The sequence below is a fragment of the Aspergillus versicolor genome (assembly GCF_001890125.1).
Source record: "Aspergillus versicolor CBS 583.65 unplaced genomic scaffold ASPVEscaffold_13, whole genome shotgun sequence".
Classification (NCBI taxonomy): Eukaryota; Fungi; Ascomycota; class Eurotiomycetes; order Eurotiales; family Aspergillaceae; genus Aspergillus; species Aspergillus versicolor.
Window position 1 is genome coordinate 305601 of NW_024467536.1, and position 27618 is coordinate 333218.

Consider the following 27618-nt stretch of genomic DNA (forward strand, 5'->3'; position numbering starts at 1 on the left):
TAATATATAGGCTAAAAACATAAACACACGTGAAATGAGAAGGGAAAAAAATATATCAAGGCACCACATTAGCCTACTAACGGCTCACCCAGAACCATCCAGGCAATCATACCACCCCAGCCGCCAACGAAAAGAATCGTCAGGATACTTGCGCCTGCGCGATCACCGGCCGTAATTGGTTTTAGCTCGGCGGGGTTTTCCGTTTCTTCACCACCGGCATTGGGGTTACTCTTGCTGTTTCCACCGGTGTTGGTGTTGAGCGGCGGGTTTTTCTTTTCGGAGACGAGGACGGACCCGAGAATATCGGTGGCGATGATCTGCTGTTCCATGCCGATTGAGCCGTCCCACTTCTGGGTGTACCATTTGATACCGCAGGTGTTGTTGCCGGATCCGCTGCATGCCTTCGCGGCTGCCTGCGCGGATGTTTGCAGTTTGGGGAAGATCTTGTCGTAGGTTTCCGGAACGATGAGCGCGACCAATGTTAACCAGTGCGAGACGACGCCCTTGAAGAGAATCTCGTTGAAGTTGCACAATCCGGACGGCTCGCACAGAAATTCGGAAAAGATTTGCCCGCCGCCCATCTTCTGGGGGAAGAACTGTTTAAGGACTTTCTCAAGGAGATTATCGACGGCCTCTTTCCATTCTGCTTTCTCGGTCTGTAGTTGGTTTGGCATGGTTAGCGTCGGGAATCCAGGCAGCGGAATCAGAAAGAAGGGGGAGACCAACGAAGTTGTACATGTAAGCTGCGCCCGTGAGGTACGCGCCGTAGTTGTAGGACCACTGGTTGTTACCCTGCGTCGAGCACTTGTTGTTGATATCCGTAGAGTCGGCAACATTCCAGGTCTTGTTGTTCACCAGCGGCGAGGAAACCGACCAGTCCCATGTCTTCTGAGCCCAATCGGCGTACATGTCGTTCTGCGTGTAGAGAGCGAGACGGGCGGCGAGTTGGAAGAAACCTCCGTTGGAAATCGAGTTCTTCATCGTGTATCCGCTCTGGTAGGGTTCCATCTGCCAGCGTAGACCACCCCCGCAGTTGCTCGTGTCCCATTCCTCTTTCTGCGTGTTGAACACACCTTGTGCCAGCGACAACCACGAAAAGCCATCTTTGGATTCGGGGAATCCGTATTCGGCGGCCAGCATGGCAGTAACACCCCAGAAAAACTGGTCATCGTTTCCCTGGTTGGGTTAGTACCGGGCGATCAGATTGGCGAAAGGGGACAGAAGAAGCGTACAAGATATGATTTGTACTTAGCAGGCAAGTAGTCACCGTTCTCTCCCGCTTGGTACTGCATACCCTCGGTGATCAGGTCATTGTATTGGTCGTCGCCCGCGTAGAACCAGTAGATGATCAGACTCATGAACAGAGCACTTCCTTCCCACCACTTCTCCGGGAAAGCACCTGGTTCGCCACCAGGCTCATTACCGGCGTACCATCCGAGCGCTCCTTTGGCGGTCTTCCCGGCGGCGTCCTTGATCGATTCTGCGAGGAATGTGGGTTAGAATGAGGCGCCGATGCGAAACTGCGGGAGGGAGAACACACGGTGGTCGTCGAGCTGTATTTCCAGGGCCGATAAGCGACCGATAGAGGCCAGCCAGGTGGCCAGGAAGGCGAGACGCATTTTCGAGTAAGGAGAGAGGGCGAAGACAGCGACAGCAGCATCCAGGACTCAAGACAGAATCGCCGACCGAGAAGAGCCTGGAGAGTGAATGGCAGTGCCAAGGGGGAGGCTGCTGACTAAGTGGATACGAGGGCACGTCCGCGGAACCGGCCAATGAGAGCGCGCCAGGGAAATGAGGGCGTTCCGCAAGCAGCGCGTGAGTGGCCGGTAATTTTAGCTGATTCGTAAGAAGCTTTTGGCCTTTCCGCACGCAATTGCTTGTCCTTTACGTCATGTCCGCGTGTCCCTTGGCGACTTTCCCCTGAACGATCAATTGAGGGCCCGAATTTCTGTTTTTTTACGGGGAAGTGTCTTGGCTGCTGCTCCGCACCTTGGATCCCACGGTATTCGATCAGGTTAGGTCATTGGGATTAGACTGCATAGAGATGGTGCTCTTCGTCTCTTACTTGAGTTTGAATGTTGACTTCGACAAGGTGATACGCTAACACTGTTAGGCCAGGAACTGCAACGTGGGGACCAGGTGCGACGTTGCCAGTGTGGAGTTTGGAGAAACGAACCTGAGACGCTGTTTGCGGAACCCCTGATGACTGATGGCCGATGCCTGAGTCCTGCAGGAGCTGATCGACGGCCTTCGATCATTCGAGGGAGCATCCTTGTGCGATTGGAGCTTCAGCTTCCCTGTTCTCAACCCTTTATCAGCCTTATCGGGTTGATAAGCCAGCGCCAAGTTAACAAGCAATAGAGGCGTTCTTGGACCGCTGCTTCAGGTAAGGCGGGCATTGGCAGGGTAGCCAAGGACTGATTATCAAAGCAAGCAAGACATCAGTCACTACCGCACTTAAATGCGAGCTGCTTATTACGTTTACCCATAAACCCTGGTAATAGAGCTGTTCCTGCTCGCATGGTACGATTTCGTAGCTGTTTGAGGATGTCAGAAGTTCACCCATTATCCACCAGTAAATGAACTCGCCAGAGCCTGCATCTCTGGCTTCTTCGATCTATCTGATGCTACATTGTTTCTGGGGTCTGGTTTCTCGAGAGGCTTTCTTTCTGCTGTCGAACCTCCGTTTGGGATTAAGAGTTCAAATGTCAAGGTAGCATCTTTAAATATCAGCTTTGGCATTGTCGATTCCGCCGTTGTAGTGGCTGACTATGAATACCCAATGCTGGAAAACTGACACTTTGAAGCCTCTGTTTCGAATTCGCCCGCGTAAAGAGTTATTAATCCGATAGTGGTAAGGGTTGATATCGTTCTCTCAACAAGCGACTTGCCTGTGATTAGTTGGCCGAACAGTAGACACCCTTGTCATGGGGTTTGACAGCTGGGACAGGGTCTATACCGTGGGGCGCAGCCGCAATTTAACCGCGAGTTAAATAGACAGACAAATGGCCATCTCTGAAGTATTCAAATATATTTCCCCGAGGCTTTCAATCATCTCGCTTCGATGTCCGGAAGGCTGTCGTATTATTGTACGGATTATATAGGGCACGCTTGCCAAGCCTTGCGCTGCCAGCCCGTCATTCCAGTGTAGATCTTGGTGTTCCGATATACTGTAGCATTTTGACTAGTCACAAGGACAGCCCCAGTGAGGCCAGAAAGCACTAAGGGTCCTGTCCTGTCTGACTCCAAGACTGAAAGTGAGGGCTAGCGGCATCTCGGCTCCTCGCTTCGGCCAGACTGCCGACAGCCAAGACTGGCACATGAAGGAGCGACTGCCAGTCCTGTGCCAGACATTAATAAATAACAGCGTCTCCTCCAAATCTGGGGTAATATCCAGAAACGATCTAAGGCCATAATGGCAGAAACACAAACAACAACCACGTCCGCTGTTGTACAGCCGGAAAAGACCGAACCTGAAGCCCCCGCAGTTATCCCTGTCGACGTGGACAAGATATACACGAAAGAGGAACTGTCAATACATAACAAGGATGGCGATCTTTGGATTGCTATCGATGGGACCGTCTATGATTTGACCAAGTTTTCGGAGGAGCATCCTGGTGGCAAGAAGAGTACGTTTCAACCCATCCCTAATATCTTGAACGATAATAGTTAATGAAAAACAGTTTTACTCGGAGTTTCGGGCACAGACGCAAGCAAGAAGTACCGCAAGTATCACGGCGATAATATACTGCAGCGATATGCGAAGGACTATAAGATCGGGACGATAAACATAGAAGCCCAGGAGTCGAAAGGCCTGTTTTCCCGTTTTAGAAAGAAGAAATAAACTTATTCATTTTGTTGGTTACGGCGTTGATTTTCATACTTGTCCTTAAGCTTCTGGCACTCGCCGGAAGTAATGTAGCGATAAGCTTGACCCATAGGGGAATCAGCAAGCCTGGTTTATGCTCAGCCATATCCATGTATTTGCAGCCACCACGTCAGCGCTTGCATGACATGTTAACCCTATTTCCAGGTTTTATTCGAGGCGGAACAGGGGTTTGCGTTTAGATCGATACATCGCGCTTTCTGCACCATCTAAGAATGCAGGCCGTGGGGTGCTTGTATGGCCAGTTAGACGAGACAGAAGCATATTGAGTCACTTTGTCAATTATGAGAAATCAGTCCTCGGCCCATGGAGATAGCCTTCGTGATAGTTTCCTATATGAGTTTGCAGCATTCCATGTCAGGCGCCCTGAGTAAGAAGTGTACAGAATGTAGGACTTGTGAATCTTATCAAATCAATCAATAAATCAAACTAGTATAGCAGTTTATACACCATCCATAAGCATAACTGATGAATCGACCCAGCTAGTCTACAGCTTCACCAACTTCCCACCACGCTTCTTCATTCTCTTCCTCAACAGCTTCAACGAATATGTTTTCTGCCAGTGGCGAATAAACCCCGGCGTAACAGGATAAGTGACCGTCACCGTCGACATAAACATCCCAGCAATAGCCCTCGTCGCCGTCGTCGACTTCAACCCAAACCCCTCCCTCACATTCGGCGGCAACTGCTCAATCGTCAACGGCCTCACAATGGGCAGTAGTAACCAAGCAATCGGTCTCGCCCACAGCGGCAGCCCCTTCGGATGAAACAACTCATCCAACACCCCCCTCGCATCAGCCGTAACATACAGCTGGTTCTCCACCACATCATCCCAATATTCCTTAAACGCATGTCTATCGGCCGGCCACATCTCCTTTGGCACCTGCAGCGAGGTCCCCATGCACGCATAAGCCTGGTAAACAAGCTCCGCCTTCAGCGGCGGCAGCTCACCATAAACCTTCTCATACATCCCCACCATAGACGCATAGATCGTAGCAGCAACCCAAAGCTGGAGGGTAGGGTTCATAGCATCGTAGGCCTCATTCTTGCGCTCCCCGCTCTGCACTTCACCCTTAACGCGCGAATGCGCTTTGTCCACCCAAGCCTTCATCGCGGCCTTCTCGTCCGCCGTCCCGAAGATCATAGTGAAGATGTACATCTGCGTGTACTGCGTGCGGCTGATGGTGCGGCTGGCGAAGGTGCTGTGGTCTGCAACGCCCTGGCCAACCATGGGGTGTGCAATCTGGAGGAGGATTGCGGCGGCGCCGGCGCCGAGGGCGATGCCTTCCTTTGCGACACTTTGGAGCTCATGGATTGCGAGGTCGGTTTCGCCGAGGGGGATGGCGTCGTCGTCGATGGTTATGGAGATGGAGGGGGTGGCTTTTGGTGAGAAGTCGATCATGGTGGCTTGCTCTGTTGGTTTACTCTGATATTTTCTGGTCTGATATGATAGAGGACAGAAGGGTATGTGGGTATCTGGGTATTGGACTGGGGTATTGGGTGTCCATATCTACTCTGTAAATGCCCCTCCATCCTGACTAGGCTTCCGTCGGGCCGTGATCCGGGGGATGGGATTGGGCTGGGGTAGTCATATGCAATGGCGTGAGAATGATTGAATTTGTAGATCTACACGGGGTTGGGGATGTAGAGAGTGGGAGTGGGTGTCTGATGAACGGTTGTTAGGGCTTCCGGAGCGGGGACCACCATCCATCAAGAATACGAATCAATCTGACTGAGTTTGTCTGCTCGGATCCATTGACAGGACGAGGAGAGGATGTGCTTCCGCGATTCGTATGAACCTCATGCATGTCGGGTCGGAAGCGCCTTGTATCCGTGTGGAATAGCGGATATGGATGAGGTGTTGTGTAGGTTATGCTTCGGGTGCTGGCTTTCCGAGAAGCATTTGCCTAATCTGAGTATAGGATACTCATAGCGGTCTATGAGGGAGTTAGTTAACTTAGATATAGCAATCAATCTCGCTTGTTCAGTAGCATTATTGCCATGTTGCTATCTACATCTACCATCAACATCGCAACACACGCATGGAAGATAAGGAAACCCGCTATGCAAGTATAGTGGTTCAGTCCATGGCACAGTATATAAATTAAATCCCAAGAGAAGTTGTCTGTTTATACAGTTATGCGAAGTATATCTCAGTAGTGCATTGTCAACAAAGTTACGATATATATTAGTCTGACTCAAGCTCTCTGACATACATCACCATGCTCCAATCAAAACGAACAACTCCATGTGACCCTTCGAATGCGATGGAGGAGCCGCGGGCGGGACTCGGAACGGTAAGAGCGTTTACTGGGCACTTTGATCTGTCATTAGGCGATGACATGTGCGGGGAGTCCGATACGAATCACAGAGATCAGCGCTCAGGATGGCCAAGCTGAGACCCTGAAAAGACCCTGAAGATGACTTATTCTGGTGCATAATCGTTATACATAATTGTTGCTCATAATTGCTTGGGAAAAGGAGGCCTTGACCAAAAAAGGGAAGAAAAAAAAAACGACACCTGTGAGATTCGAACTCACGCTCCCGAAGGAAATGCCTAGGCTTACAGTTAATGTATAGCAGGGCACCGCGTTAGGCCACTCCGCCAAAGTGCCTCTGGAGGAAATCCGGCCACATAATTAGTACTATCACCCCATCGTGGTTTGTTTATTCCTTGCAGATGCAAATTCCACGTATCCCTTGAATTTATAAATACCTGGTCACCAACTGCAGGACTTTCGCTTGATGTTTTATTTCTTGGCTCATTCTCTACACGTGTCCGATCCTTGCACGGCGCTTCGCAGGCCAGTCAGCTCATGGTCGGTCGCTTGCAGCGCTCTTCAGGATCAGAATTGAGCGGCAAGCCGGCACCGAGCGTGGGACACCATGGGACGGCGCGGCGGATCGAGCACTGGCAGCCTATCAAGACAAGCAATTGCATAAAGAGTTCTCCTGGCGTCGCGCAGGGCGAACAAGAAAGTGGAGGGTGGGCTAGGCAGCACCATTCTCGGCCAACCAGCCGGGCAGCCAGTGGAGAACAGCCTTAAGGGGCTGGCTAGCTTCTATCAACTTGGCACAGCGCATTGTTATCAGTCCATGGAGTCGGTCAGTCCTTTGACGTGGTGATGCATCTGCTGTCTTTGCTGTTCGATCTGGAGAGACCAGACAGTAAAAACTATGAATACAGCCGTGGCAATCTTTAATTAGCAATGCACTGGAAGAATGTCTGTTGTATTGAATCTGCTGTGGAACGCTGAACTGGCCCGGTGGATACATTATTCATTGCAGGGCTGATGATTTTCATTATTCTTCTGCCTGTTCTTGGAATCACCGCTTGATCGATAAAAAAAATAAATAAAAGATTCTCCCTTCCCCTTTCCCCAGATCAGTCCTCCTCCAGTCTCCAGTCCAGATCACCATGTCGTACCAGCAGCCTCCCCCCGGGGCTTAGTATGTCTACGAGCAAGCAATACCGAAGCAGAATACTGACTGAAATAGCTACCCTCCTCCCCAGCCCGGATATGGCCCTCCTCCGCCTCAGGCCGCCTACCCGCCCATGCAATACCAGCAGGCCCCCCCCCCTGAAGAGAAGAAGGACCGCGGCTGTCTGACCGCTTGGTAGGCCAACCTCACCTTTGAAAAATAAGGATATACTGACAGAATAGTCTGATGACCATGTGCTGCTGCTTCCTGTGCGAGGAAGCTTGCGAATGCTGCATCGAGTGCGCGGAGTGTCTGTGTTGTGGCTGTTAGCCTGTTATACCATATTTATTTCTGCATTATTTCTGCAATACATAATATACAACTTCACTGAACTATTCATGACGATTTTATTCCGGATTGAACTCACCAACACCTCGGCCGAGTCAACATGATTGCACTTCCAAGTTCCGCCATTCCCTTGCTCCTTACATTGCCGCCCCGCCGCGATCTCGAACAACCATATACCGCGGCCAGTTGCAGACTCCCATGCCCTCGAACGGTAGTCGATATCATGAGATTGTGCATCCTCATTATCAACGCGAATGGCTTTATGGCCGAGCTAGATCCACTGCGCCAGCTGTTGAGGCATCGAATACCAAACCAACAAGTCCGCATCGTACCGGCGCAATTTATCCCATGCGACAGAGCCCATATAACTTGGCCGGTTTGAACATCGGCACCTCAACAAACTTCTTCATGACAGCCGTCCGTAAGAACGCAGTGACAAAGAAACTCGGCGTCCGGGTTTCCACCATAGGACGCCCGTTAGGAATCTGCGTGAACGTGGCGGTGCTCTTCTTACCAAGAAATGGTCGAAGTGCCTAACGTAATGAGAATCGTAAACTAAACAAGTGAAGTAGGCACTTGAGGCGGCGTAGAGAGTGCCTGTTTTCTAAGTGTCGTCTTGTAGGTGGGTGTAGGCGCCCTCTATTGAGAGGAAGGAAGATATATGCGGATTGCCCCAGGATATGACGATGCCAGTGTTTGATTTTGAGAGACATCGGAGGACTCAACATTATGGGGACGGGGGTTGTTGAGTTGGCTCTTGAAGCCCTAAATTCTGCTTCCATCCTGAGATAAGCAAGCCGCTAAAGGAAGAAATATCATATCCTGCTGATAAACCCTAATTACACCCCATCAATGACAGCCGAGTTTCTGGAGATGGCCAGCAGTTCGAAGGCTGGACGAGAGGCAAAAGGGCGGAATTGCCTGTAATCCATTTAAATATAAGATTGTGAAGTCTTAGTATTTTGAAAGTTGAGCCTTAATATATTCCACCACGACCCATACCCTCATGAAATGCAACCCCGTTATCAGCCCAGAGTACAAGACAGCTACAAGACTGATAGCGTGGCAGTCAACAGTAATCTAGGAAATAATCGAGATTGTTTGGTATGTAGGAGCTAGGAAAGGAATTTGAACAGTTGTCTAATGGTAAAGTACATATGCTTATTTAGATCTTCGACTTGCCCAGCTTGGCCTCTTCAGCCTTGTACAGCTTGACCAGCTGTCTGACCGACAAGTCCAACAGCACATCCTCCGAGCCACCAGGGATCCTAGCTCCAGGCACATCTCGCAGGATAGCCTCGGCCAACTCTCCCTGGCCCTGCTTCGTGAACCCAGCGCCACCAAACAGCAGCACCGCACACTGCGCACACTCATTCAGAACCATAGCAGACTTCGCCTTCGCTAGCGCCGTAACTCCACCGAGCTGACGATCAGCTTCGTCCTTGGGCATATTCGCAAGCTGGTAAAGCAGCTGCTCAACAAACGCCCACATCGTCTCAAGCTCACCACCAGCCTTCGCCAACCGGTGTCGCACAACAGGCTGGTCCATAAGTGTCTTGCCGAACGCCTCACGCTTCATGCAGTAGGCGAATGCAGTTGAGAGCGCCACGCGCGCCTGCCGCGTCACTCCGACGGAGATGGTCAGACGCTCGTGGTTGAAGTTGTTCATGACGAACTTCATGCCCTCGCCTTCGCGCCCGATCAGGTTCTCCACGGGGACTTTGACGTCGTCGAGCTCGATGTATGTTGTTCCTCCCGAGACTTGACCGGAGACCTTGAGGCGCTGCATGGAGACGCCGGGGTAGCCCTTTAATGGGACGACGATAAGCGAGAGCCCAGCTGCGCCGGGGCCGCCCGTGCGCACGGCCATGGTGCTGTACTCGGACCAGATGCCGTTGGTGATCCTGCCGACGTTAACCAGCTACTCCTTTAAACAGGGAATGTAGTGGGGGGTACCATTTCTTGTTTCCGTTGATGATGTAGTACTTGCCGTCCTCGGACTTGGTCGCGGTCGTGGTGATGTTCGCAACGTCGGATCCAGCATCGGGCTCGGTAATGGCAATACAGGTTCGCTTGCGCCCGGTCAAGAGATCAGGCAGGAATTTCTCCTGCAGCTCCTTGCTGCCGTACTTGATGATCGGGGGGATACCGAAGGCGAAACCAGCGTTCAACGAACCACCGGGACCGCTGAGACCAGAGCGAGCAAGCTAGACACAGTTAGCAACAATTCCGGCAAGAATAACCATATTTTAGATAACTTACCTCATCGGTGTAAATCCCCGTGTGCAGGTAATCCCACTCCTCCACCTTCACGCCCAGGATATCATGGATCCCCAGCCTCTTGAGCCAATCGACGGGCAGCGGCGCCGTCAGATTCGGCAGCAACATGTTGGCCTTGCAGAAGTCCTTGAAGACATGCTCGGGGACGGTGCCCTCCTTCTCCCACTCCATGGCATGCTTGATCAGGTTCTCGTACAGGAACTCGCGGGCAGCCTTTTGGAAGCGGCGGTGGCTTTCGGTGTAGTATGGCGACGGGAGGCCGCGCAGGTACGGCGGCTCCGCGAAGGGGACGGTTGAGATGCCTGACATTTTCGATTCTCTCGGCGATTCTGACTGGATTGATCTCTGAAAATGCGAGGGCGTTTATTTAATAAATACAACAGCAGCTCACGATCCCATCCCCGCATTTACAGCCGAGGCCTGCGGTCCGAGGCTCACATGATTGACTAATAGTGGCACAATTGCCTGTTCGGGAAATATCCAGGACGAACCTTACTTCTCTAGGAAGGTCTCGATCAGGCATCTCCTGGAGGTTAATTGCCGCCATTGACGTTGTACAAGAGTAACTGATGCCAGGATGGACATTAACAGACACGACTCACAGCATCAGCAGTGTGCAGTAGATGATCCGAGATCCGCTGCCGAGTGTAGCACATGGCTCATTATCGGCCCGTCAACGCCGCGGGCCCGGTGGCTCCTCTGCCGATCTCGGTCCACAGCTGTGATAAAAGCAGAAGCCTTGGAAGTAGTGTTACAAGGCGTTTTAGAGATATAGTCCAGGAGTATCGTATCTCGGCAACGTCAATAAAACCGTCTTGGCTTCTCCGAAGGTGTCCTGTCGAAGTCGACGCTGTGACCGGCCCAGTCAAGCTGTTATAGATTGCATTACGGTGTGGACGGGTATAGCCAGAACTCCCACGCACTCAGGGCGTCTGGTTACTGTCATTCACCGTATCCACTCTCCTGACTGTTATTCTCCGGCTGAGAGTCGCGCCCTGCATCTGCTGTTCCAGCTTCAATACCATCCCGACTACTTTGTGGTCTTCTGTAAGCTTTAGACGCTGTTGTGCAAAGTATCGCGCATATTTGAAGAGGCACCAATACGAGCCCACGACGTTGATCAGGCTTAGACACATTTTATAAGGAACCTCCTCCGTCAGACCAATATTTCAAAGTAGGAGTGCAGCAAGGGTCCGCTTACATAGTATCCAATAATAACAGCCCAGTTTACGTGTTCCTTTTTCCGCCGAAGGTGAATCTCGTTGAAGATAAGGGCTTGAAGCAGGTACAGTCCCACTATCGCTGCCAGAATAGTCATGCAGAATCCTGGCTTCACCATGATGGAAATCGGCAATATGAAAGAAGCAAGTAGATAGGTCATTGTTTCGTACACCTGAATTTAGATACGGTATCAGAGCCCTAATTGCAACCAGCGGTATATATATCGCAGGCATACATACCTCTTGAAAGACGAAGATCTTCGCACCGAATTCCCACCATCCTAACTTCCAGGAAGCAGCTATATATGCCATATTATGCCACAGACTGCTGAAAACAAAAAGGTTCCAGCGTAAAAACCGCTGCTTGAATAAAGTCGTCTCCCCGAAGCCTCCTCTACTTTGCGCACTGCTGGTCCAGAACAGCGCTGAAGGCGTGCCCGTCTCCACAAAGACCGCACTGCACATCTGGATCCGCCCTCCAAGCCGTCGGCAGGCGTGTCCCATGAACCAGTCCTCGCTGATGGAAAAGCCGGGATGGTGCTCCATGACCCTTTTCAGAAACCGTTTATTCCAGAGAGAGATCGCTCCATGAGGGAATGTAGCACTACCGACTCGTCCCGCGAAGCTGCGAGTTAAGCCCGCTAATTTGTATTCTAGATCCTGTGCCTTTTGGCACCATGTCATCCCCGAAGAGTCGGCCCCTGTGCACTTGATTGTATACGAAATGCACTGTGTTCCCTTGGTGAGGCGGGAAGTGACGACTGGGAAGTCCGGAGGAAGGATGCAGTCGTCGTCCATGAGCAGGATATGGGGAAAGCCTTTGGCAGCGTGGCAGCCAACGAATATGGCGATTATTTTCGATCCTATAGGGCACCAGAGATGGTTTACTCCACGGATTTGACAGACTTCTTCTGTCGTATCCAGCGGGCTTGAGGAATTTCCATTTGCAACTACAAAGATATGGCAGGCAGGAAAGACCTTCAATGCCGCGTCAAGAGTATCTCCGATAAATGCACCAGATCGGTAAGCCGGAATTATAAGAGCACAAGTCGGAGTGCTGCTTAGTTGGATGTTTCGCTGCGAGTAAAACTCAGCGTCTGGAGGGGGCTTTTCGAAAGGAGCTAGAAGAGGAGTGTAGGAAAATCTATCGGCAATAATTAGTCTCAGTCTTCATAGACCATAGTCAGAGACTTACAGTACTACCAGACCCATCACAATAGACCAGCCTCCTTCGACAACAAACTTGTATTTTACCACCCAGTATAGCCAGTATACTGCGCCCTTCCACAATGGCAACCCAATGAGGACAAAGTACACGAATGCGACGATGACAATATAACCTCCGAATTCCAGAAGAATTCTGACCCAGACCTTTCTTTTGTGTTTGATATTCACTAGACTTGCCATGTTGTAATGACTGGCGAGGCTGGTCGTGCGAGGGCCTCCGGTTCCGTTGCCACCAACATCGCCATTGACAGACTGGCTAGAGAAGCGTGACTGTCTTTTACCTGGAGCCCTGCCTTCCTCGAGCTGGGCGGGTGTAATGTGGTTTCGCCAACTTAAACGCATGGACAATCGCTTTCCCGCTGGCATGGACTCAGTGATCGATGGGTGTTCATAGACAGCGGAAGTTCTTCTTCCAACCCCATCGGCTGACACAGAGTTACCCTGACCCGTTTGTGATCCAGATGATACTACGATAGATTTGTGTGTAGTGCCACTAGACTTGGATGTCCGTCGTTTTGGGACGTGGATTTCACTTTCAGGCGTAGGAATCAATGGGCGTGGGTTGCATGCTGTTTCGTCCTCAGGTGCCGCGGCTTCCACCACAGTTGCCAGCGTTCTTGGGATGTATATGTGGTCCGACATTTGTTTTGTATATGCCTGGACAAGGTTAACTTATCAAGATCGGCGCTCGGGGAGTGTCGCTATGATCAATTGACATCACCTGGGGGTGAGACCTATATGACTTTGATAACGGCAACAATCCCTGGTAGTGTTATCCGGCGCGGCGGCGTCTTCATGTGCAACTTCAAACAAAAAACAAATATACCTCCTGAAGCAGATATGAGCTGAGCCTTGTTTATTACCTACCCGGAGGTTCGGGGATTCGGGGCATTCTCGGCCGCAAGAGCAAGCGTTACACGGAGTGAAATTAGAACCACCAGCTCGGAAGACAGGGTTAATCAGGTCACCATCTTGATTTTTATCCCTTCCACAATGTAGGGGTTGGGCTTACGATAGTAGATAGTAGAAGACTATCAAAGCACAAAACAATCATATCATCTCGTTCAGTCAACGTGCACAGGCTACATACAGGGTTGAGCACAAGCAAGGGGGAATAAACGTATCTCATGAGTTTTGGGAGTCTACCGGGTACTGAACATACTTACCGCAGCGAACCAGTATCTGCATCATTCTTCAAGCTGATCATCGGCTGAATCACAGGTCATACAAGAGGCTATAAATTTATCAGATCTTGGCTAGGCGGCTTCATGGTGCACAAAATACCAGGAAAAACCGGTAATACATCCTTTGACATACCGATCCGGGCTGGGAATGGCGGTTGGACCCCTACTGGATGACAGGAATTTCTCAACCGGGAGTAGAATCCGCTCACTGTCTGTCGTGCGCGTCTTGTAGTCCCACTCGTTGCAACGATCGAGTGGATGCTGGTAAACGAGAACATGAGCCATTGTTAGCCCGTCCTACTGCGGATCTCCTCTATTGCATAGCAATATGATTCAAGCAAATTGCACGGTATCGGAATAATCCTCTCATACAGATTCGACTCCGCCGTAGCCATCTATTTTCCTTTCAGCTGTTCATAATATAAAGGCAAGCGGTTTAACTCACCTCTGCTCTCTCCTGTATCGTACAAGGGAGTAGCTAGGATCGATTCAACGAAGGAGGTGCCAACGTGTGACAGCATTCTGTTACAGTTGAACATCCCCTTTTCCGCTGCAGACGCCGTAAGCGATTGGCAGATGAGCGTTTTAGTATCCCGACTTGCTCATCAGTAACCATAATTTCCCGTGACTACTGATAACACCAAGAGAGAACACGAGGCTTCGAGGTTCAGACAAGAACGGTCTTGACGAATAAACATGGCTACGACGGAAACTGAAAGAACGTGCCATGTCGCTCAAACTACGTGGCAGAGAATGCGCTCGCATGGCAGTAACCGATTCCATACGAAGAGCAAACCCCGCGGGGTGCTGATTCGATGACACCTTACATTCCGAATATCTGGGGGTTATAAATCCTGTGTACACGCCAGACAGGTCGTAATAAAGCCGCAGGTGTCACACTGGCTCTTATGGAGAATGTCTACTGATTTAATCTACCTGGGAATGTCACGTCATGGAGGATTCTTTCGTCCAGGGAAGTGGGTTGTAAATCAGAGAACCAGGAAATAACCATATAATATTGGCAAAAATCATAGAATCAGCATCTTATAGCAGGTTTATTGCACGGGAAACCAGCCAGCCAAGGATCGAGATGTAAGGACCTAAAAACAACGCAATAGATAGCTACAGTCAGTAAACATATAATCTGAGAGTACACTAGCTAGACAGGCTTGGTGGTCAGAAATGCACGTATGACTCGAGAATTGACAGAGAGCTTCCTTCTCATACCAAGATCAAATCAAATAAAATGAAAACAGGCGTGAGATTCCTTCCGCAAAGATGTGATCCCGTCTCACTAAACAGGTGTTGCCCTTGCAACAAAATCCAAAATGGTAGAAATATACCTAATCCTTCAGTGCAGGTTATGGGGAATTGAGGTAAGATGGAACCTCTGTGTGCTCGACTGCTAGTTATATACTTGCTCTTTTCATTAAGGTATGCGCTATCTTACCTGCCTCACTGATAGGTGTAGCATGGCGAGATTCTGCTTCTCAGAATCTGGATATATAGCTGTCCGAAGACCTAGATTCGATATTTTGTGCCAGTAGTATGTAGGCGCCGCAGCCTCACCATCATATGTCCAGCACACTAAAATAACGGAGCCGTGGCAATTTTACTATTGGCTGGTAACGAGGGTAAATTCATACAAATGGATTAATCCTGACCAGGGCCAAAGACATCTATAGAATAATAGCTAGCAGGTGCCCTCGGATCCTTTATTGTCCTGGTAGGGCTGGCTAATAGTCTATAAGTACTACAAATCCCTGAAACTGCGAGTCATGTATATTCACTGTGGTTCCCCTTTCTAGCAGAACCACTAACTACTCAGACTAGTTCTAAATTGCACTAGTTTGTAATAGCCTGGCCAGCCTTCCCCACAGGGCGGATATCAATGCACTCGATAGGGCTGACACGCTGCTGCCTAGTTCTCCTTGTCGAAATTACAGGCACATCCAACACCTGGTTACGGCCAGGCTCAAGCACCTGGAATAGGTAGTTACTGTGACTGGTAAAAACCTTTTTTCCAAATTTGTGAGGAATCGTGACTTCACATGTATAGTCCCCCTTAATGGCATTACATAGATCATAATCCATCATAATGCCGACCCACAAGGAGAACGATCCTCGCAATCCGCGGGACACCGCCGATGAACTGGCCGTTGGACTGGAGCCCGTGGATCCATTTGTGCATGGCGCTGCGCTTGGGAAGCGAATTTTGCTGCCTGTTCCTGGCATCCACGGCTGTATATCTGCTGATCCTTTTCCCCGTTTAAACATCAATATACTACAAACCTGGTTAACTACACCGACAGAACACCACAATGAAGCTCGCCCTGGTGGCTCTTGTGGCTGGTCTGGCCCATGCCACCCCATTCATGGCATCCAGAGCCCTTCCCAATGCCCCTGATCAGTACGCGCCGGCAAATGTGTCGTGCCCGGCCACCAAGCCCTCGATTCGCAGTGCAGCACACATCTCCCCGAACGAAACAGAATGGCTCGAGTCACGTCGGAGGGAAATCTCCTCGCCCTTGAGGGAGTTTCTCGGTCGCTTAGACATCGCAGGCTTCAATGCATCGGGCTACATGGACCTGGCATCTATGAACTCCACTAACATTCCAAATATCGGCATTGCGGTGTCAGGAGGTGGTTATCGCGCGATGCTTAATGGAGCTGGAGCCCTGAAAGCTTTCGACGGTCGAACAGACAATTCAACAGCCAAGGGTCAGCTCGGAGGTCTCCTGCAGAGTGCGACCTACCTTTCTGCTCTCAGTGGAGGAGGCTGGCTGGTTGGGTCTGTCTTTGTGAATAACTTCACCACCATCACTGACCTGCAAGCCAGCGACCGAACGTGGGATTTGCGCAACAATATCATCGAAGGTCCGGACGTCGAACATTTCCAGCTGCTGTCCACGGCCGGATACTGGAGCGACTTGGTAGACACCGTCCACTCAAAGAAGCACGCAGGATACGACACCTCTATCACCGACTACTGGGGCCGCGCTCTGTCCTACCAGTTCGTCAATGCCTCTGATGGCGGCCCCAGCTACACCTGGTCCTCAATCGCGTTAATGGACAACTTCCAAAAGGCCAAAACGCCATTGCCCATTCTGGTCGCCGACGGTCGAAACCCTGGGGAAAAGATTGTTGGCGCCAACTCGACCGTCTACGAATTCAACCCCTGGGAATTCGGGACCTTCGACCCAGCCATCTACGGCTTCGCACCGCTGGAATACCTAGGATCAGACTTCGACGACGGCCAGATCGGCAATAATGGGACCTGCGTACGGGGCTTCGACAACGCCGGCTTCGTCATGGGCACGTCCTCGAGCCTGTTCAACCAGTTCCTTCTGCGCCTGAACAGCACCGATATCCCCAAGACCCTCAAGTCCACACTAGGCTCCATCCTCGAAGACATCGGCGACGCAAACAACGACATCGCGAACTACCCAAACCCCTTCTACAACTTCCAGGAAAGCACCGCCGCCATCTCCTCCCGACGCAACCTCAGCGTCGTCGACGGCGGCGAAGACGGCCAGAATATCCCCCTGCACCCTCTCATCCAGCCAACCCGCAACGTAGACGTGATCTTCGCCATCGACTCAACAGCAAACATCCACAACTGGCCGAATGGCCAGTCCCTCGTCCGGACATACGAGCGCAGCCTCAACTCCACCGGCGTCGGCAACGAGACCGTCTTCCCTTCCATCCCTGACGAAAACACATTCGTAAATCTCGGCCTCAATCAACGGCCTACATTCTTCGGATGCGATACAAAGAACCTCTCAGCTCCCGCGCCCCTGGTCGTATACCTCCCCAACGCACCCTACAGCTATATGTCCAACACATCGACCTTCGACCTCAGCTACAGCGACGACGACCGCGATGCAATTATCGAGAACGGGTATAACGTCGTGACCCGCGGCAACGGCACAGAGGACGAGCAGTGGCCGACGTGCGTGGGGTGTGCGATCTTGAGTCGTAGTGCGGAGCGGACAGGGACGGTACTGCCCGAGGCGTGTAGACAGTGTTTCCGGACTTATTGCTGGAATGGGACGCTGGATACTAGCGAGCCGGAGGACTATCAGCCTTCTGTTGTGGTTAAGACGAGTATGGCTGGGAGGGTAGCGCCTTGGGGGGTTGGTGTGCTCGTCGGTTTGGTTTGGATGGGTTTGATGTAGATAGAGTTTATTGATAGATTTATTATTACTTGGGAGGAATATGATATTGCCTTCGGTATGGATATTGCCATCTCTGCATATATCGCTGGGTTGGTATTCGTACAGCCGCATTTAATAGCAAACCTCAGGTTGTAGGAAGCTATGTAGTACAAGTATTCCTCAGCTTTATTTCTTAATAATTACTGTACAACGAATGAACTATAAAATCAGACTCTCAAAAGGCGTCTACCTTTACTACCAGGGGTGATGTGGCGACCTCTGGGGCCCAGGGTTGGATAGAAGCTCCGCGACAGCAGGAAACTCTACTTGCATATCAGCACAATTACCTGCAAGCTAATTCAATGGTAGCTCCAGGATGTTCGGTCCGGAAACAGCCGAGGGACCGTATGATAGAGTGGCAGGTCGCCAAACCTTGTGATGATGAATCCGCGAACAAACTTTTCAAGTAAAAACTCTTATAAAAGGAGCCCCCAGAGAATTTCGATTTTTATTTCTGTATAACTCCCAGGGCGAGCGTTGTATCACCAACAATGGCGCTCTGTATCAAAAAGTTCTTACACTCTGTTGGACTCCATAGGCGGCGAGAGAAGTATAGTAAGCGTCTCTTGTCTCATGAGAAACCGCCCTGTCCTCTTCCCTACCCTGAGGAACCTCCCTCGTCCCTGCTATTGGAGCTACCTCTGGATATTCTGGTATGTATTGTACCATACTTACCACTGGTGTCCCGGGTCTGCCTTGCACTCACCTGCAAGCCGCTCTACAGACTACTTCGCCCCGCCCTGGATGATGAACAACTAGCCTGGCCAAGATATCTGGCTAGCCCATTAGGTTTGTGCAAAGAATTTGGTAGCCAGCTGCACCTTCCACGGGTTGAACTTCTGCTCAAGCTGGAAGACGCCCGCTGGCTATACTGCTGTGGCTGCCTTAAGCTTCACCCATACAGCTACTTTTCTCAAGAATATATAGATACCCCAGCATCATGTGTCTCATCATTGGATCGAAACTGCAACGTTACACGCGGAATCGTCGATTTGTGCTCCTGCCTCGCCCTAACCTACACAAACGGCGAACGGCTAAGTGAGTGGATACAGACAGGGGCACCAAGCCCGGTCATTGACCGTAACATCCAACAGCAATTCCGATACCAAGTGCTTAAGAATAAGAGCTGTCTTATTCATAAGTGCTCGGTGACAACCCAGCCCGATGTCTTCTTAAACCTCACGATTATTCTGACCCTGGAAACCGGCAAATACTTGGTAGTTACGACCAGATACAACGTGTATTGGGCAACACCGCACAAACGTCTAGGAGATATGATAAAGGACGATGAGGCCTATCGACCCCCATTAAATATCGAACCTGTTTTCCTCTGTCCACAAGTCCACGCCCTTGCCTGGCTCTACGGAATCACCGCACTTACTCAGGGATATAAGAATGCATGCCGCCTCTGTGATACAACATTTCATCTGCTCCTCTGCACCGATGACGGCCTTCATTCTGTTATTCGAAGTGAGCGTAATCTAGGACTTGTTCAAAACGATCCGAATAGGCCCGGGCGGCTGATGCTAGGTTCATGGAGGTGGTGGGACAGTTCTCGGAGGCCTGGGAATCGTATAGAGCGATTGTGGTATCGCTGGGATTGAGAGCCCTTGGGAGGAATGCAGGATGCGCCGTGGATGTTTACTGTTGGTAACATCTTGAACCAGCACTACAGCCTGTCGAAAACCTATTCCAGAGATGCCACATCACATTTGTCCATGGTTAGCGGGAACATTTTCGAAGATAATCATGATTGTCCATGGAGGACAGCCGGCTATCGGAGGTAGAGGACGGAAGAGCGTAGCGGAACAACGATCAATAATGGCGCTGCAAACAGGATTGGAGGTCGAATGTGAACTCGTCTTGGCTTCACCCGAAGGCTACTAGTCACAAGCACTGCGTAGAAGTGCGAGTTCGTCGCTGGTGTCCCTCCCCCCTCCGGCGTGGCCCTAACTGAAGGGGATCAACGGGTTTGCTTTGGCATCTCTCTCCCAGATGCCGGGGGGGGGACCCACCATCAACCGAGCGTTGCTCAGCTGAAGGCGCGGGTCACTCTGTCACGCAAGAGGTCCCGTTCACGACGAGCAGACCGTGCGTCTTCCTTCGCCTTCTCGAGCCCGTGGGCCCGTTCCAGCTCAGAAAGACGCTGGTCATCTCGCCGCCGGGCAGCCTCAAGCGCACAGAGCCTCTCCTGCTGATCTTGCACCATCTTCGTCAGGTTCAGAAGCTCCTTACCCCCTTCACGAGGGCCGGACTGGAGACCGCCGATCAGGGTCAGAACTTCTGAAATTCCCTTCTGAAGAGGCGCAATATCAGTCTGCGGAGGCCCCACGACATCCGAGCTAACGTCAGTACGCTTGCGCTTCTTCCTCTCCTCCCAAGCGCGAGGCCACAGGTACTTGACGAAAGGCACTTTTTGTAACCAGTCCTTCACAAAAAGAGAAAGCAGAGAGATGCCGGCGCCGATAAGGTGATCAGTCACAGGGTCTAGCATGGTGGATTGGTGGTACTTAACTTGGGAAATTGTGGTGTGTGAAAAGATCGTAACTATCGAAACGATCTTGGGGAGGAAAACGAAGAAGATGGATGGCCTTGTAAACGCAATTATAACAACAGGAGCAGCTTCATCGCAGTGGGAAGGCACGACCATGGTCACAACAACCCGTTAGCAGCAGGCAGTTGTCTGGCGCTCCTTCCAGAACTGGTCTGTTCTCTCTCCGGTTCAACCTGCCTGTACACCGACCTCTGCTGTCTCATCAAGTGACGGATATCAGGAGAACCACTTTCAACGATATGGCTCGGGGCTCCTAAAGGCCTGCTTCGGCCTTTACCATGTGAAGCGCAAGTTGGGCTACAGTATGGGGGACTTTAACGCCTGCTACACAAAAGCCAGACATTGCCACTGAGATGCTGACCACGTTTAGTTAGAAAGTCCTTTGCTGTACGTCGCAGATCCTCCTCAGAACCCCTTCTATGCGGTTGACCGTTTCTTCGGGAAGACTGAACTCAGCCAGGTGGTGCCTCTCTCCCCATCCTCCGGGGTTCCGCCCTGCCTCCAAGGGCATGAACACGCCAATTCGTTATGTTGTTGCCCCATCAATTTTCCTTGAAGTAACCGACATCCCCGATCACTCTGCAAGGGCAGTGCGCGTGTACGACTACCTCACACATAACCTGATCAACAAATACGCCCCCGACCACGCCTCAGCCGAACAAACTGCAAGTGCATGGAAATCAGGTCGTAGTGCAAAACTCCACAATGGGATATTTGAATACCTCAACCAAACTCTTGGCGTTGAGGGCGGGCTTTCCCTCCCTAGGTCCATTCTCGAAGACAGTTGGTGCTTATGATATATGCGTGTTAGTTGGGTCTTTTGCGACCACGGCCCTTCCTTCCCACTGCGATGAAGCTGCTCCTGTTGTTATAATTGCGTTTACAAGGCCATCCATCTTCTTCGTTTTCCTCCCCAAGATCGTTTCGATATCCAGCTTCGTTGCGATCACATAGCAACCCAACCCAGTGCTAATACACCCCATTCTCCAAGATGCCTCAATCCATAGGTGATCATGTTTGGAACAGCTTGAGTTTCAGCACCTCTCTGTTCTCTCTCTTTGGGAAGGACTGAGCCCAACGATGTCCTGTTGTCAAGTGGGCTTGGCCGCGTGCCTGGGATGAGTGGGAGGCGGAGAAAGTTGTTTGTATCATTTGGATGTTTGTTCTGTACGGAAGCCGCCAGGGGATTGATTATATTGATGTGTTTGCTTTGCTGGGAGTCTGTTGTAACATTCTTTGTCGGAGTGGAAATATATCGAATGGAGTCTGGCACCTTGGTTGGTGTTTGGCACGTAAGTATAGGTATTCGGTGTAACTTGGGAGGCTGGTTATGGTCCGAATTATAGACTGTATGGATTTTAATATGCACTTACTCCCAAGAAGTCTGGTATCGCAAATAAAAAGAGAATTGACCACTTAATTTAACACTCGTGCGCCCTCCTCGTTCCCCTCGCGGCTCTCCGCTTCTACAACCGTCGTAACAGTCTTAGCAATGTCCTCCCTGTCCTCATGCGTCCGTGTCCGAAAAGACGATCTTCCTGCCCCCTCTAGCCCAGAAGGAATATGAGTATGCAGGTCATAATTATCATAGTGATCTACACTACCAGTTCGCTCGCGTAATTCCCGGGATTATAGGAACCCGATAATGGGGCCCGGTGGTTGGAGGAGTAAACGCGGTTTATGCTCCATTGGACGACCTTAGAAATGAGCTGGACCATTTTGAGCTCCAGGTAGAGTTTAACAGTAGATGTCACTGGTGCGAACTGGACGTAGCTGGAGAAGGTATATTAGTTAGACTTCGGTCCTATGAAAAATGACATGGGCGGATGTGATATAGACCTACGTGAATTGGCCGGGCAGGGCCAGCAGACCGAGAGGCAAGGAGTCCATAACGGTCAAAATCACTACGAAGCCAATGTTGCAGAAGAATCCCACAGCAACGTTGATGGCGCTGATGGCGATGACAAGACACCATCGAAGCTGCAGCGCTTTACGTCTTCTGGCCATGGTCAGGGAAATTCGGCCTGTTCTACACGATGTACAGTTAATTTTTATCTGGAAAAGATGTAGCAAGTTTGTTACTATATCTATCGGTAATCTTAGTGTGACGATGCATTGGCTCTGGTGCATTCACGATCTCAAACTAGCCAGCATAGCCTCCTGCCGGCTCAGACCCTAAAGGCACGCCGTCCCATTTACCCCGCCGTCCTGCAGGAGGGCGCTTAAGTTCTTTCAACACCTAAATATACCCCTCAGCGTTATAAAAGGCGCAAGGGTACTTAAGTCCCTGTGAGTCTACCAACTGGTGAGCGCGATCTGCAACACCCACCATGATTGGCCAACACGAAAGCGCCCTTTTGGCGAAGCTCCCCTTGGAGATTCGCTATCGAATCTACGAACTGGTATTCGGGGATAAGATTATCATATTCACGGCCGGCTCACAGCCAAAATTCAGACACTGCCTTTGTACCGCCAGAGGCCAAAAGTGGCATTTGATCGACTGGCTGAATCTCCCCTCGCCGTGGTCTAGGTGCAGTGCCCACGGCAAGCACGAACCAACACCACGCCTTCCGCTGCTTTTGACTTGCCGTCAGATGTAGGTTATATCCCTTTCTTTGATTCAATGTCTATATATGTTGATTAAAACTGGATAAAGCTTTTCCGAGTCTGTGCCTATCCTGTGGTCCCAGAGTCCCGTTCATGTGCAGCTACACAGAGGCCCGGTTTACCCCGGGCTCCTTTCTGACCTTCAATCTACTATAATGCCTACAAACTTTCAAGCAATCCGCTCGCTTGAGGTCTCATTTTTACATCCCGTACTCGGGACTAGCATTCAAACCCTTGATGACCGGTGGTTTAGCTGGTGGACGGAAACATGGGATGTGATTAAAGGAATGAGGGGTCTGGTGTACCTCCAGGCCTGGATAAAGATGCACCAGGAACCCAGAGAAGACTATGTGACTGCTGAACAAGAGGCAAAACTGTTTGCACCATTGATGGAACTATATTGGCTCCGAGGCTTTAAGGTCGAGGTAACATGGCCACCAACTGAGGGCTCGGAAGACTTGCTTCGTGGTGCGCCGTTTGATCTTGATAGGAATAACGATCCAATACCTGGGAAGCCCGTAGTTGCTGACTACGTGTCAATTAGAGCAAGGCAGGTTCCGGGGTGATGGAACCGAGCAATACTAAATTGACAGGCATAAAAAGAGTGAAACAAACAACTTTCCCCAGGTGGATACCTTGCACGATCAATCACGCGTTCCAGAGTCTCTTAACCGCCTGTTCAAACCTCTTTGCTTTATCCCCAATAGACACAGCCATGCCATCTTTGTTGAATGTGAAGTGATCATCCTGAATTCTACGCACACCTGGTTATCATTAGTACCGGAATAAACAGTACAACGGCACGAATAGGCTCACCCAAAGCAAGAAACGCATATGACTCTGGATTCCTCCATCCTTCCGCTGTAGGAAGCGCCATACATTTGTGCCATCCATACGCGGGATCGTCCTCGAGATCATATCCGCCTGGCAGGGCATGTGCCAACTGGCAAGGCAAATCTGTTAGCTCGATCAAGATTAAGGGAAAGCTATAGGTCTAACCTCATGCAAAAGAGTAAAGTCCAGTCGGCTACTGAACACGTCTGCGTCGGGATCATCCTTGGAAGATTGTCTTTTGGGATCGTAATTTTTCGCGCCATGGGCATCGGGAAGGGTACCCTCAGCATTTGTGAACTCGGTACCTAGTATCTGGTTCAAGTACCACGGGCAGAGCTGAATTGATAGGTATCTTCTTCCGGGCTTGTTGACGATGCTCGTGAAAGCCATTGATCTCCCGTCCTTGCACTTATCATACCCCTCGAGCCGCTCCTGAACAATCCCCTCTTTACGGTCTATAAGGTAATCCACCTCTGGCTTATCATAAAGCGGCCCGTGCCTCTCTTCAAATCGGTTTAGATTACAGTAGATAGTCTGTCATGATTTGTGAGTTCCAGTTCTCTCCTTGGCCTGGGATACAACTTACTGGCTGTTGCACCTGAGGCGTGTGAGGCTTGTTGATCTCTGTTAAGAACGGTATGAAATGATAGGTGGCTAGACTGGGTAAGAATACATATGCTATCAAATGGCTTCACCAACTTACATTTCACCCTGGCCATATCTCTGTCACGGAAGAACAACTTTCTTAGGGCTTTGACGTGGGTGTTTTGGTTCTCCTCCTTTTTGTTTAGCTCCGTAAGAGCACCTTCGGCCGATTCCCTTGCTTTATGCATGGATACCCCTATCTTGTGTTCGATGGCTGTCTCTTATGTTAGGATGGATGAGAGTGCTAGGAATGGGGAAGCGAACGTTCGCAAGACTTATCGAGAAAGTAGCCATTGACAGAGAGGAGCTGTAGCCAAAAGAGAGAGAGAAGTAGCACTCTGCTCCAGGAAATTGTATTTGCCATGGTGAATGATTGATTGAAACTGATGTCTGTGTTGAAAGCCAGAGTAGACTGATATCCGGCATATTTATACCTTCAGACATCCTACAGACTCTACATCCATCCAGACTGCATATTCCATTCTAGGTAGGAGCTGTCTTGAACAGCCCCCAACCAACAAATACAGCACTACCATCCATGATACTTTGCGTATAACTGCAAGAACAAACCAATCCGCTATCCCGAAGTCTGTTGGCCGGGACTGATGTTCATCGCAGACATGTCTGCGAGCTGGGGCTACTGCAATGCGGCGTGTCCTCTCGAGTCATGATGTAGGGTGGTGTGCACCAAATAAAGCGACTAGCAGCATCGATAGCGACAGGACAAGTCAGAAATGCAACACACCATGGGGCCATACTCCAGGTACTGCCTCAATATGTACAGAGAATCGAACTCTGGGTCCAAGTGGCGGTTATCATGAGTGGCTAAGAATAGCAGACGGTGTTTTGGAGAGACCCCTCCGATTGACGTTAATGCAGGGTGCCGCTGCTGGCTTGCAGGACCAAGAGACTTGGGGCACGGGGCGGTTCTTAATGCTGGCACCAACTATACAGGCAGACCCCTAATTGGACGCTAAACAGTCCAGGGTCCGGGGTTGTGCGGCACGGGCCAAACCTAACTGACGGGCCGCAGTGCAGAGCGTTGGGGGCGGGCGGCTATCTCTATACACTCAGTTGGAATATTTGCACTATTTGCATGTTTCTTTGGTATATATATCGTAGAGAGTTATTCCATTAGATATCTAACTCTACTCTGGTAGACCCCAGTTCCCATTATTATTATCAAAGATGGTTCAGCTTCAATACTCTCTGCTGGCCTTTGCCGTTTCCCAACTTGTATCGGCCTTTCCCAAGCCAGATGGAGATTCTACACTTCAGCAGCGCCAGGCAGGGCCGAATGACCAATTTGTCTTCGCAATCTGTCCTCGGTAGGCTCCAGAGTAATGACCTCCCAGCTACCCCCGCTAATAGACCGTAGGAGCCCCCAGAAATGCTCCCAATGTGGAGGCGACAGCCGGAAGAAAGGCTTCTGCGACAACGAGATTGCCACAGGATACAGATCAGACTATAACAGATGTGTGAGATGGCACGGGGAAGGGGAAGGATGCGGGCTGAACTGCGAATGTATCTCAGAGGAGACAGGCAAGCCAGGGTAGGATGCCCTCACCTCGTGCCTCCCTATCTACACTGCTAAACTAAGTGTTAAGAACCGGGGCGCCACCTATTATTCCATTCCCACCTATTCCAGTGGGGTTTGTTCCACCTCCTGCTGCGGTGCCGAATCCGAAGACGGAGGAATCGTGCGGTAATGACTACACCAAGACTAGCTGTAACGATTGTGAGCCATTGGAAGGCTGGTGCACCAAGGGCGAGAAGGCTGGATGCCCTTGTAGAGAGGAATGCCCTGCCGATGACGACGACAACAAGCCGTCTTGTTCAGCCGACGACTGTAAGGGCGAGCAGGGCTCTTGTACTATTGTAAGTCATCCACCTCCCTGCTTATCTATCTCTACTAACTCTAGTCAGGGACACCACAAGGGCTGTAAATGCAAGTCCGAATGTCCTAACCCAGACAAGAAAATCCTTGTTTGCAGCGACGATACTTGCAAGTCAGAAAAGGACAACAAATGCACCACGGTATGGCCCAGGACACTCGTAAAGACAAACTATGGTGAAATTACTAACTCCACACAGGACGAATATAATGGCTGTGATTGTTACCACCTCACAAAAGATTACTACACAATGAGATCCAGAGCCCAGGTCCAAAGCGATACGGCAGCAATCGAAAAGTTAGTCGCGAGTATGAAGAAGTTCTACGATGAACATGGTCAGGAGGATGACGAGCCAAAAGACCCAGAGGTTACTTGTGCAAGCAAGGACTATAGCGAAGCTGTTGAAGTCGACGCCTCGTTCCTTAATAAACTTGCTGACAAGTTCTGCAGCGGGGACACGGACAAGAAGCGAAGCCAGGACCTGACGGCAAAAGATATCTCCTCTGGTGCGTATGAGAACTATAAGTTTCATTTCGAACTCGACCCCGGCGATGATTGCAAGACGGACTGCAAGGCCGCTTTCAAGTCTATGACTGGCAAGTGTAAGTTGACTATCCTGGCTGATAAATCTTATGATACTGATTAATCGTTACAGGCCAAGGTCTCGACAGCCACTCCATCCAAAAATCAGCCAATGCCAAAGTCCCCGATTGCGGCGCCAGCTTCAGCTACGAAATCACTGTCCCCGAGGCGGAGGAGGCCCCTGATACGTTTACTCAGGAGGGGCAGCAGGAGCGAGTATGCCATACGATCGAGGAGATTGGCACGCATGGGGACGTCCGCGGGGGTGAAATGAGTAGAGCAGCTCTGATGTGCTTAAACGTCGAGGATGACAAGGCCCAGTTCACATCCGGGTCAGAGCCAGTTACACGTACGATGGAATCTGGCGGAACCCAGTACGCCATCACCATGTCCTGGGTTGACAACTGCGAAGGAGATAGCCAGGATGTGCGGTATCCTCATGGGAAGGAGAACAACAGGCTCGGTGATACGTGTTGGATGTTCATGTTGCATAATTGGCAAGACTGCAGTAAGTTCTTCGTCTCCCTTTTCTTGGTAGCGAGCTAATCCCCCTGCTATAGCCGGCAATAAGGGTGCCGGTGGGTACATTGACTATGGCTGTGTGAGATATGACTTTAGGCCTACTTTTGACTAGGATTGATTGTTTGCTTGGTATTTTATTTTGTAGCTCATATACTTTCGAAGTTCGTCTCCTCATTACTAGTCCATTACCAGTA

The 27618-nt window shown here is 50.6% G+C and overlaps 14 protein-coding genes and 1 non-coding gene across 15 annotated transcripts; 7 read left to right on the top strand and 8 right to left on the bottom strand.

The window, feature by feature from the left end:
* Window positions 1–68: 68 nt before the first annotated feature.
* Window positions 69–1619, bottom strand: ASPVEDRAFT_142365 (glycoside hydrolase family 76 protein; the record flags this gene model as incomplete). Its single annotated transcript, XM_040807830.1, has 4 exons — window positions 69–656; window positions 727–1176; window positions 1233–1480; window positions 1541–1619. The coding sequence occupies 4 exons, from the start codon at window positions 1617–1619 to the stop codon at window positions 69–71; spliced, it is 1365 nt and encodes a 454-aa protein (XP_040673197.1).
* Window positions 1620–3415: 1796 nt separating this feature from the next.
* ASPVEDRAFT_142459 (cytochrome b5-like heme/steroid binding domain-containing protein) lies at window positions 3416–3844 on the top strand (the record flags this gene model as incomplete). Its single annotated transcript, XM_040807839.1, has 2 exons — window positions 3416–3629; window positions 3684–3844. The coding sequence occupies 2 exons, from the start codon at window positions 3416–3418 to the stop codon at window positions 3842–3844; spliced, it is 375 nt and encodes a 124-aa protein (XP_040673198.1).
* A 524-nt stretch (window positions 3845–4368) lies between these two features.
* Window positions 4369–5288, bottom strand: ASPVEDRAFT_877342 (oxygenase MpaB family protein; the record flags this gene model as incomplete). Its single annotated transcript, XM_040818139.1, has 2 exons — window positions 4369–4416; window positions 4485–5288. The coding sequence occupies 2 exons, from the start codon at window positions 5286–5288 to the stop codon at window positions 4369–4371; spliced, it is 852 nt and encodes a 283-aa protein (XP_040673199.1).
* Window positions 5289–6401: 1113 nt separating this feature from the next.
* ASPVEDRAFT_t135 lies at window positions 6402–6501 on the bottom strand. Its single transcript has one exon. It is a non-coding gene; the product is annotated as a tRNA-Ser (tRNA).
* An 803-nt stretch (window positions 6502–7304) lies between these two features.
* Window positions 7305–7639, top strand: ASPVEDRAFT_88687 (uncharacterized protein; the record flags this gene model as incomplete). Its single annotated transcript, XM_040818384.1, has 3 exons — window positions 7305–7336; window positions 7385–7504; window positions 7552–7639. 3 exons carry the CDS (start codon window positions 7305–7307, stop codon window positions 7637–7639), a joined length of 240 nt encoding a protein of 79 aa, XP_040673200.1.
* Window positions 7640–8513: 874 nt separating this feature from the next.
* ASPVEDRAFT_178068 (acyl-CoA dehydrogenase family protein) lies at window positions 8514–10382 on the bottom strand. The gene is made up of 3 exons (XM_040808804.1): window positions 9920–10382; window positions 9614–9864; window positions 8514–9561 (listed from the first exon to the last, which is right to left on the bottom strand). Exons 1-3 carry the CDS (start codon window positions 10244–10246, stop codon window positions 8823–8825), a joined length of 1317 nt encoding a protein of 438 aa, XP_040673201.1. The 5' UTR covers window positions 10247–10382; the 3' UTR covers window positions 8514–8822.
* A 339-nt stretch (window positions 10383–10721) lies between these two features.
* ASPVEDRAFT_202254 (uncharacterized protein) lies at window positions 10722–12845 on the bottom strand. The gene is made up of 4 exons (XM_040809369.1): window positions 12353–12845; window positions 11398–12301; window positions 11139–11330; window positions 10722–11085 (listed from the first exon to the last, which is right to left on the bottom strand). Exons 1-4 carry the CDS (start codon window positions 12748–12750, stop codon window positions 10861–10863), a joined length of 1719 nt encoding a protein of 572 aa, XP_040673202.1. The 5' UTR covers window positions 12751–12845; the 3' UTR covers window positions 10722–10860.
* Window positions 12846–15667: 2822 nt separating this feature from the next.
* On the top strand, window positions 15668–17881 carry ASPVEDRAFT_65816 (lysophospholipase family protein; the record flags this gene model as incomplete). The annotated part of the gene is made up of 2 exons (XM_040815842.1): window positions 15668–17689; window positions 17747–17881. Exons 1-2 carry the CDS (start codon window positions 15890–15892, stop codon window positions 17879–17881), a joined length of 1935 nt encoding a protein of 644 aa, XP_040673203.1. The 5' UTR covers window positions 15668–15889.
* A 395-nt stretch (window positions 17882–18276) lies between these two features.
* ASPVEDRAFT_33664 (uncharacterized protein) lies at window positions 18277–19389 on the top strand (the record flags this gene model as incomplete). The annotated part of the gene is made up of 1 exon (XM_040810765.1): window positions 18277–19389. The coding sequence occupies one exon, from the start codon at window positions 18277–18279 to the stop codon at window positions 19387–19389; it is 1113 nt and encodes a 370-aa protein (XP_040673204.1).
* Window positions 19390–19817: 428 nt separating this feature from the next.
* On the bottom strand, window positions 19818–20435 carry ASPVEDRAFT_33665 (uncharacterized protein; the record flags this gene model as incomplete). Its single annotated transcript, XM_040810766.1, has 1 exon — window positions 19818–20435. The coding sequence occupies one exon, from the start codon at window positions 20433–20435 to the stop codon at window positions 19818–19820; it is 618 nt and encodes a 205-aa protein (XP_040673205.1).
* A 162-nt stretch (window positions 20436–20597) lies between these two features.
* ASPVEDRAFT_366349 (uncharacterized protein) lies at window positions 20598–21297 on the top strand. Its single transcript, XM_040811251.1, has one exon. The coding sequence runs from the start codon at window positions 20759–20761 to the stop codon at window positions 21134–21136; it is 378 nt and encodes a 125-aa protein (XP_040673206.1). The 5' UTR covers window positions 20598–20758; the 3' UTR covers window positions 21137–21297.
* A 637-nt stretch (window positions 21298–21934) lies between these two features.
* ASPVEDRAFT_33667 (uncharacterized protein) lies at window positions 21935–22346 on the bottom strand (the record flags this gene model as incomplete). The annotated part of the gene is made up of 2 exons (XM_040810767.1): window positions 21935–22112; window positions 22183–22346. 2 exons carry the CDS (start codon window positions 22344–22346, stop codon window positions 21935–21937), a joined length of 342 nt encoding a protein of 113 aa, XP_040673207.1.
* Window positions 22347–22649: 303 nt separating this feature from the next.
* ASPVEDRAFT_46754 (uncharacterized protein) lies at window positions 22650–23778 on the top strand. Its single transcript, XM_040813633.1, has 2 exons — window positions 22650–22935; window positions 22996–23778. Exons 1-2 carry the CDS (start codon window positions 22670–22672, stop codon window positions 23510–23512), a joined length of 783 nt encoding a protein of 260 aa, XP_040673208.1. The 5' UTR covers window positions 22650–22669; the 3' UTR covers window positions 23513–23778.
* Window positions 23701–24789, bottom strand: ASPVEDRAFT_33669 (uncharacterized protein; the record flags this gene model as incomplete). The annotated part of the gene is made up of 5 exons (XM_040810768.1): window positions 23701–23889; window positions 23946–24314; window positions 24367–24434; window positions 24484–24639; window positions 24690–24789. The coding sequence occupies 5 exons, from the start codon at window positions 24787–24789 to the stop codon at window positions 23701–23703; spliced, it is 882 nt and encodes a 293-aa protein (XP_040673209.1).
* An 824-nt stretch (window positions 24790–25613) lies between these two features.
* On the top strand, window positions 25614–27536 carry ASPVEDRAFT_88695 (uncharacterized protein; the record flags this gene model as incomplete). The annotated part of the gene is made up of 7 exons (XM_040818385.1): window positions 25614–25753; window positions 25804–25977; window positions 26033–26303; window positions 26352–26462; window positions 26520–26922; window positions 26976–27410; window positions 27463–27536. 7 exons carry the CDS (start codon window positions 25614–25616, stop codon window positions 27534–27536), a joined length of 1608 nt encoding a protein of 535 aa, XP_040673210.1.
* Window positions 27537–27618: the final 82 nt, after the last annotated feature.

Coding starts and splice junctions, on each gene's coding strand:
- ASPVEDRAFT_178068 (XM_040808804.1), bottom strand. CDS start 10,246: ATGTCAGGCATCTCAACCGTCCCCTTCGCGGAGCCGCCGTACCTGCGC. Junction 9,865..9,919: donor CGGGGATTTACACCGATGAG/GTAAGTTATCTA, acceptor AACTGTGTCTAG/CTTGCTCGCTCTGGTCTCAG. Junction 9,562..9,613: donor ATCAACGGAAACAAGAAATG/GTACCCCCCACT, acceptor TAACGTCGGCAG/GATCACCAACGGCATCTGGT.
- ASPVEDRAFT_202254 (XM_040809369.1), bottom strand. CDS start 12,750: ATGCCAGCGGGAAAGCGATTGTCCATGCGTTTAAGTTGGCGAAACCAC. Junction 11,331..11,397: donor AGATCTTCGTCTTTCAAGAG/GTATGTATGCCT, acceptor ATCTAAATTCAG/GTGTACGAAACAATGACCTA. Junction 11,086..11,138: donor CTGTTATTATTGGATACTAT/GTAAGCGGACCC, acceptor CTGACGGAGGAG/GTTCCTTATAAAATGTGTCT.
- ASPVEDRAFT_366349 (XM_040811251.1), top strand. CDS start 20,759: ATGCGGTTGACCGTTTCTTCGGGAAGACTGAACTCAGCCAGGTGGTGC.
- ASPVEDRAFT_46754 (XM_040813633.1), top strand. CDS start 22,670: ATGATTGGCCAACACGAAAGCGCCCTTTTGGCGAAGCTCCCCTTGGAG. Junction 22,936..22,995: donor CTTTTGACTTGCCGTCAGAT/GTAGGTTATATC, acceptor AACTGGATAAAG/CTTTTCCGAGTCTGTGCCTA.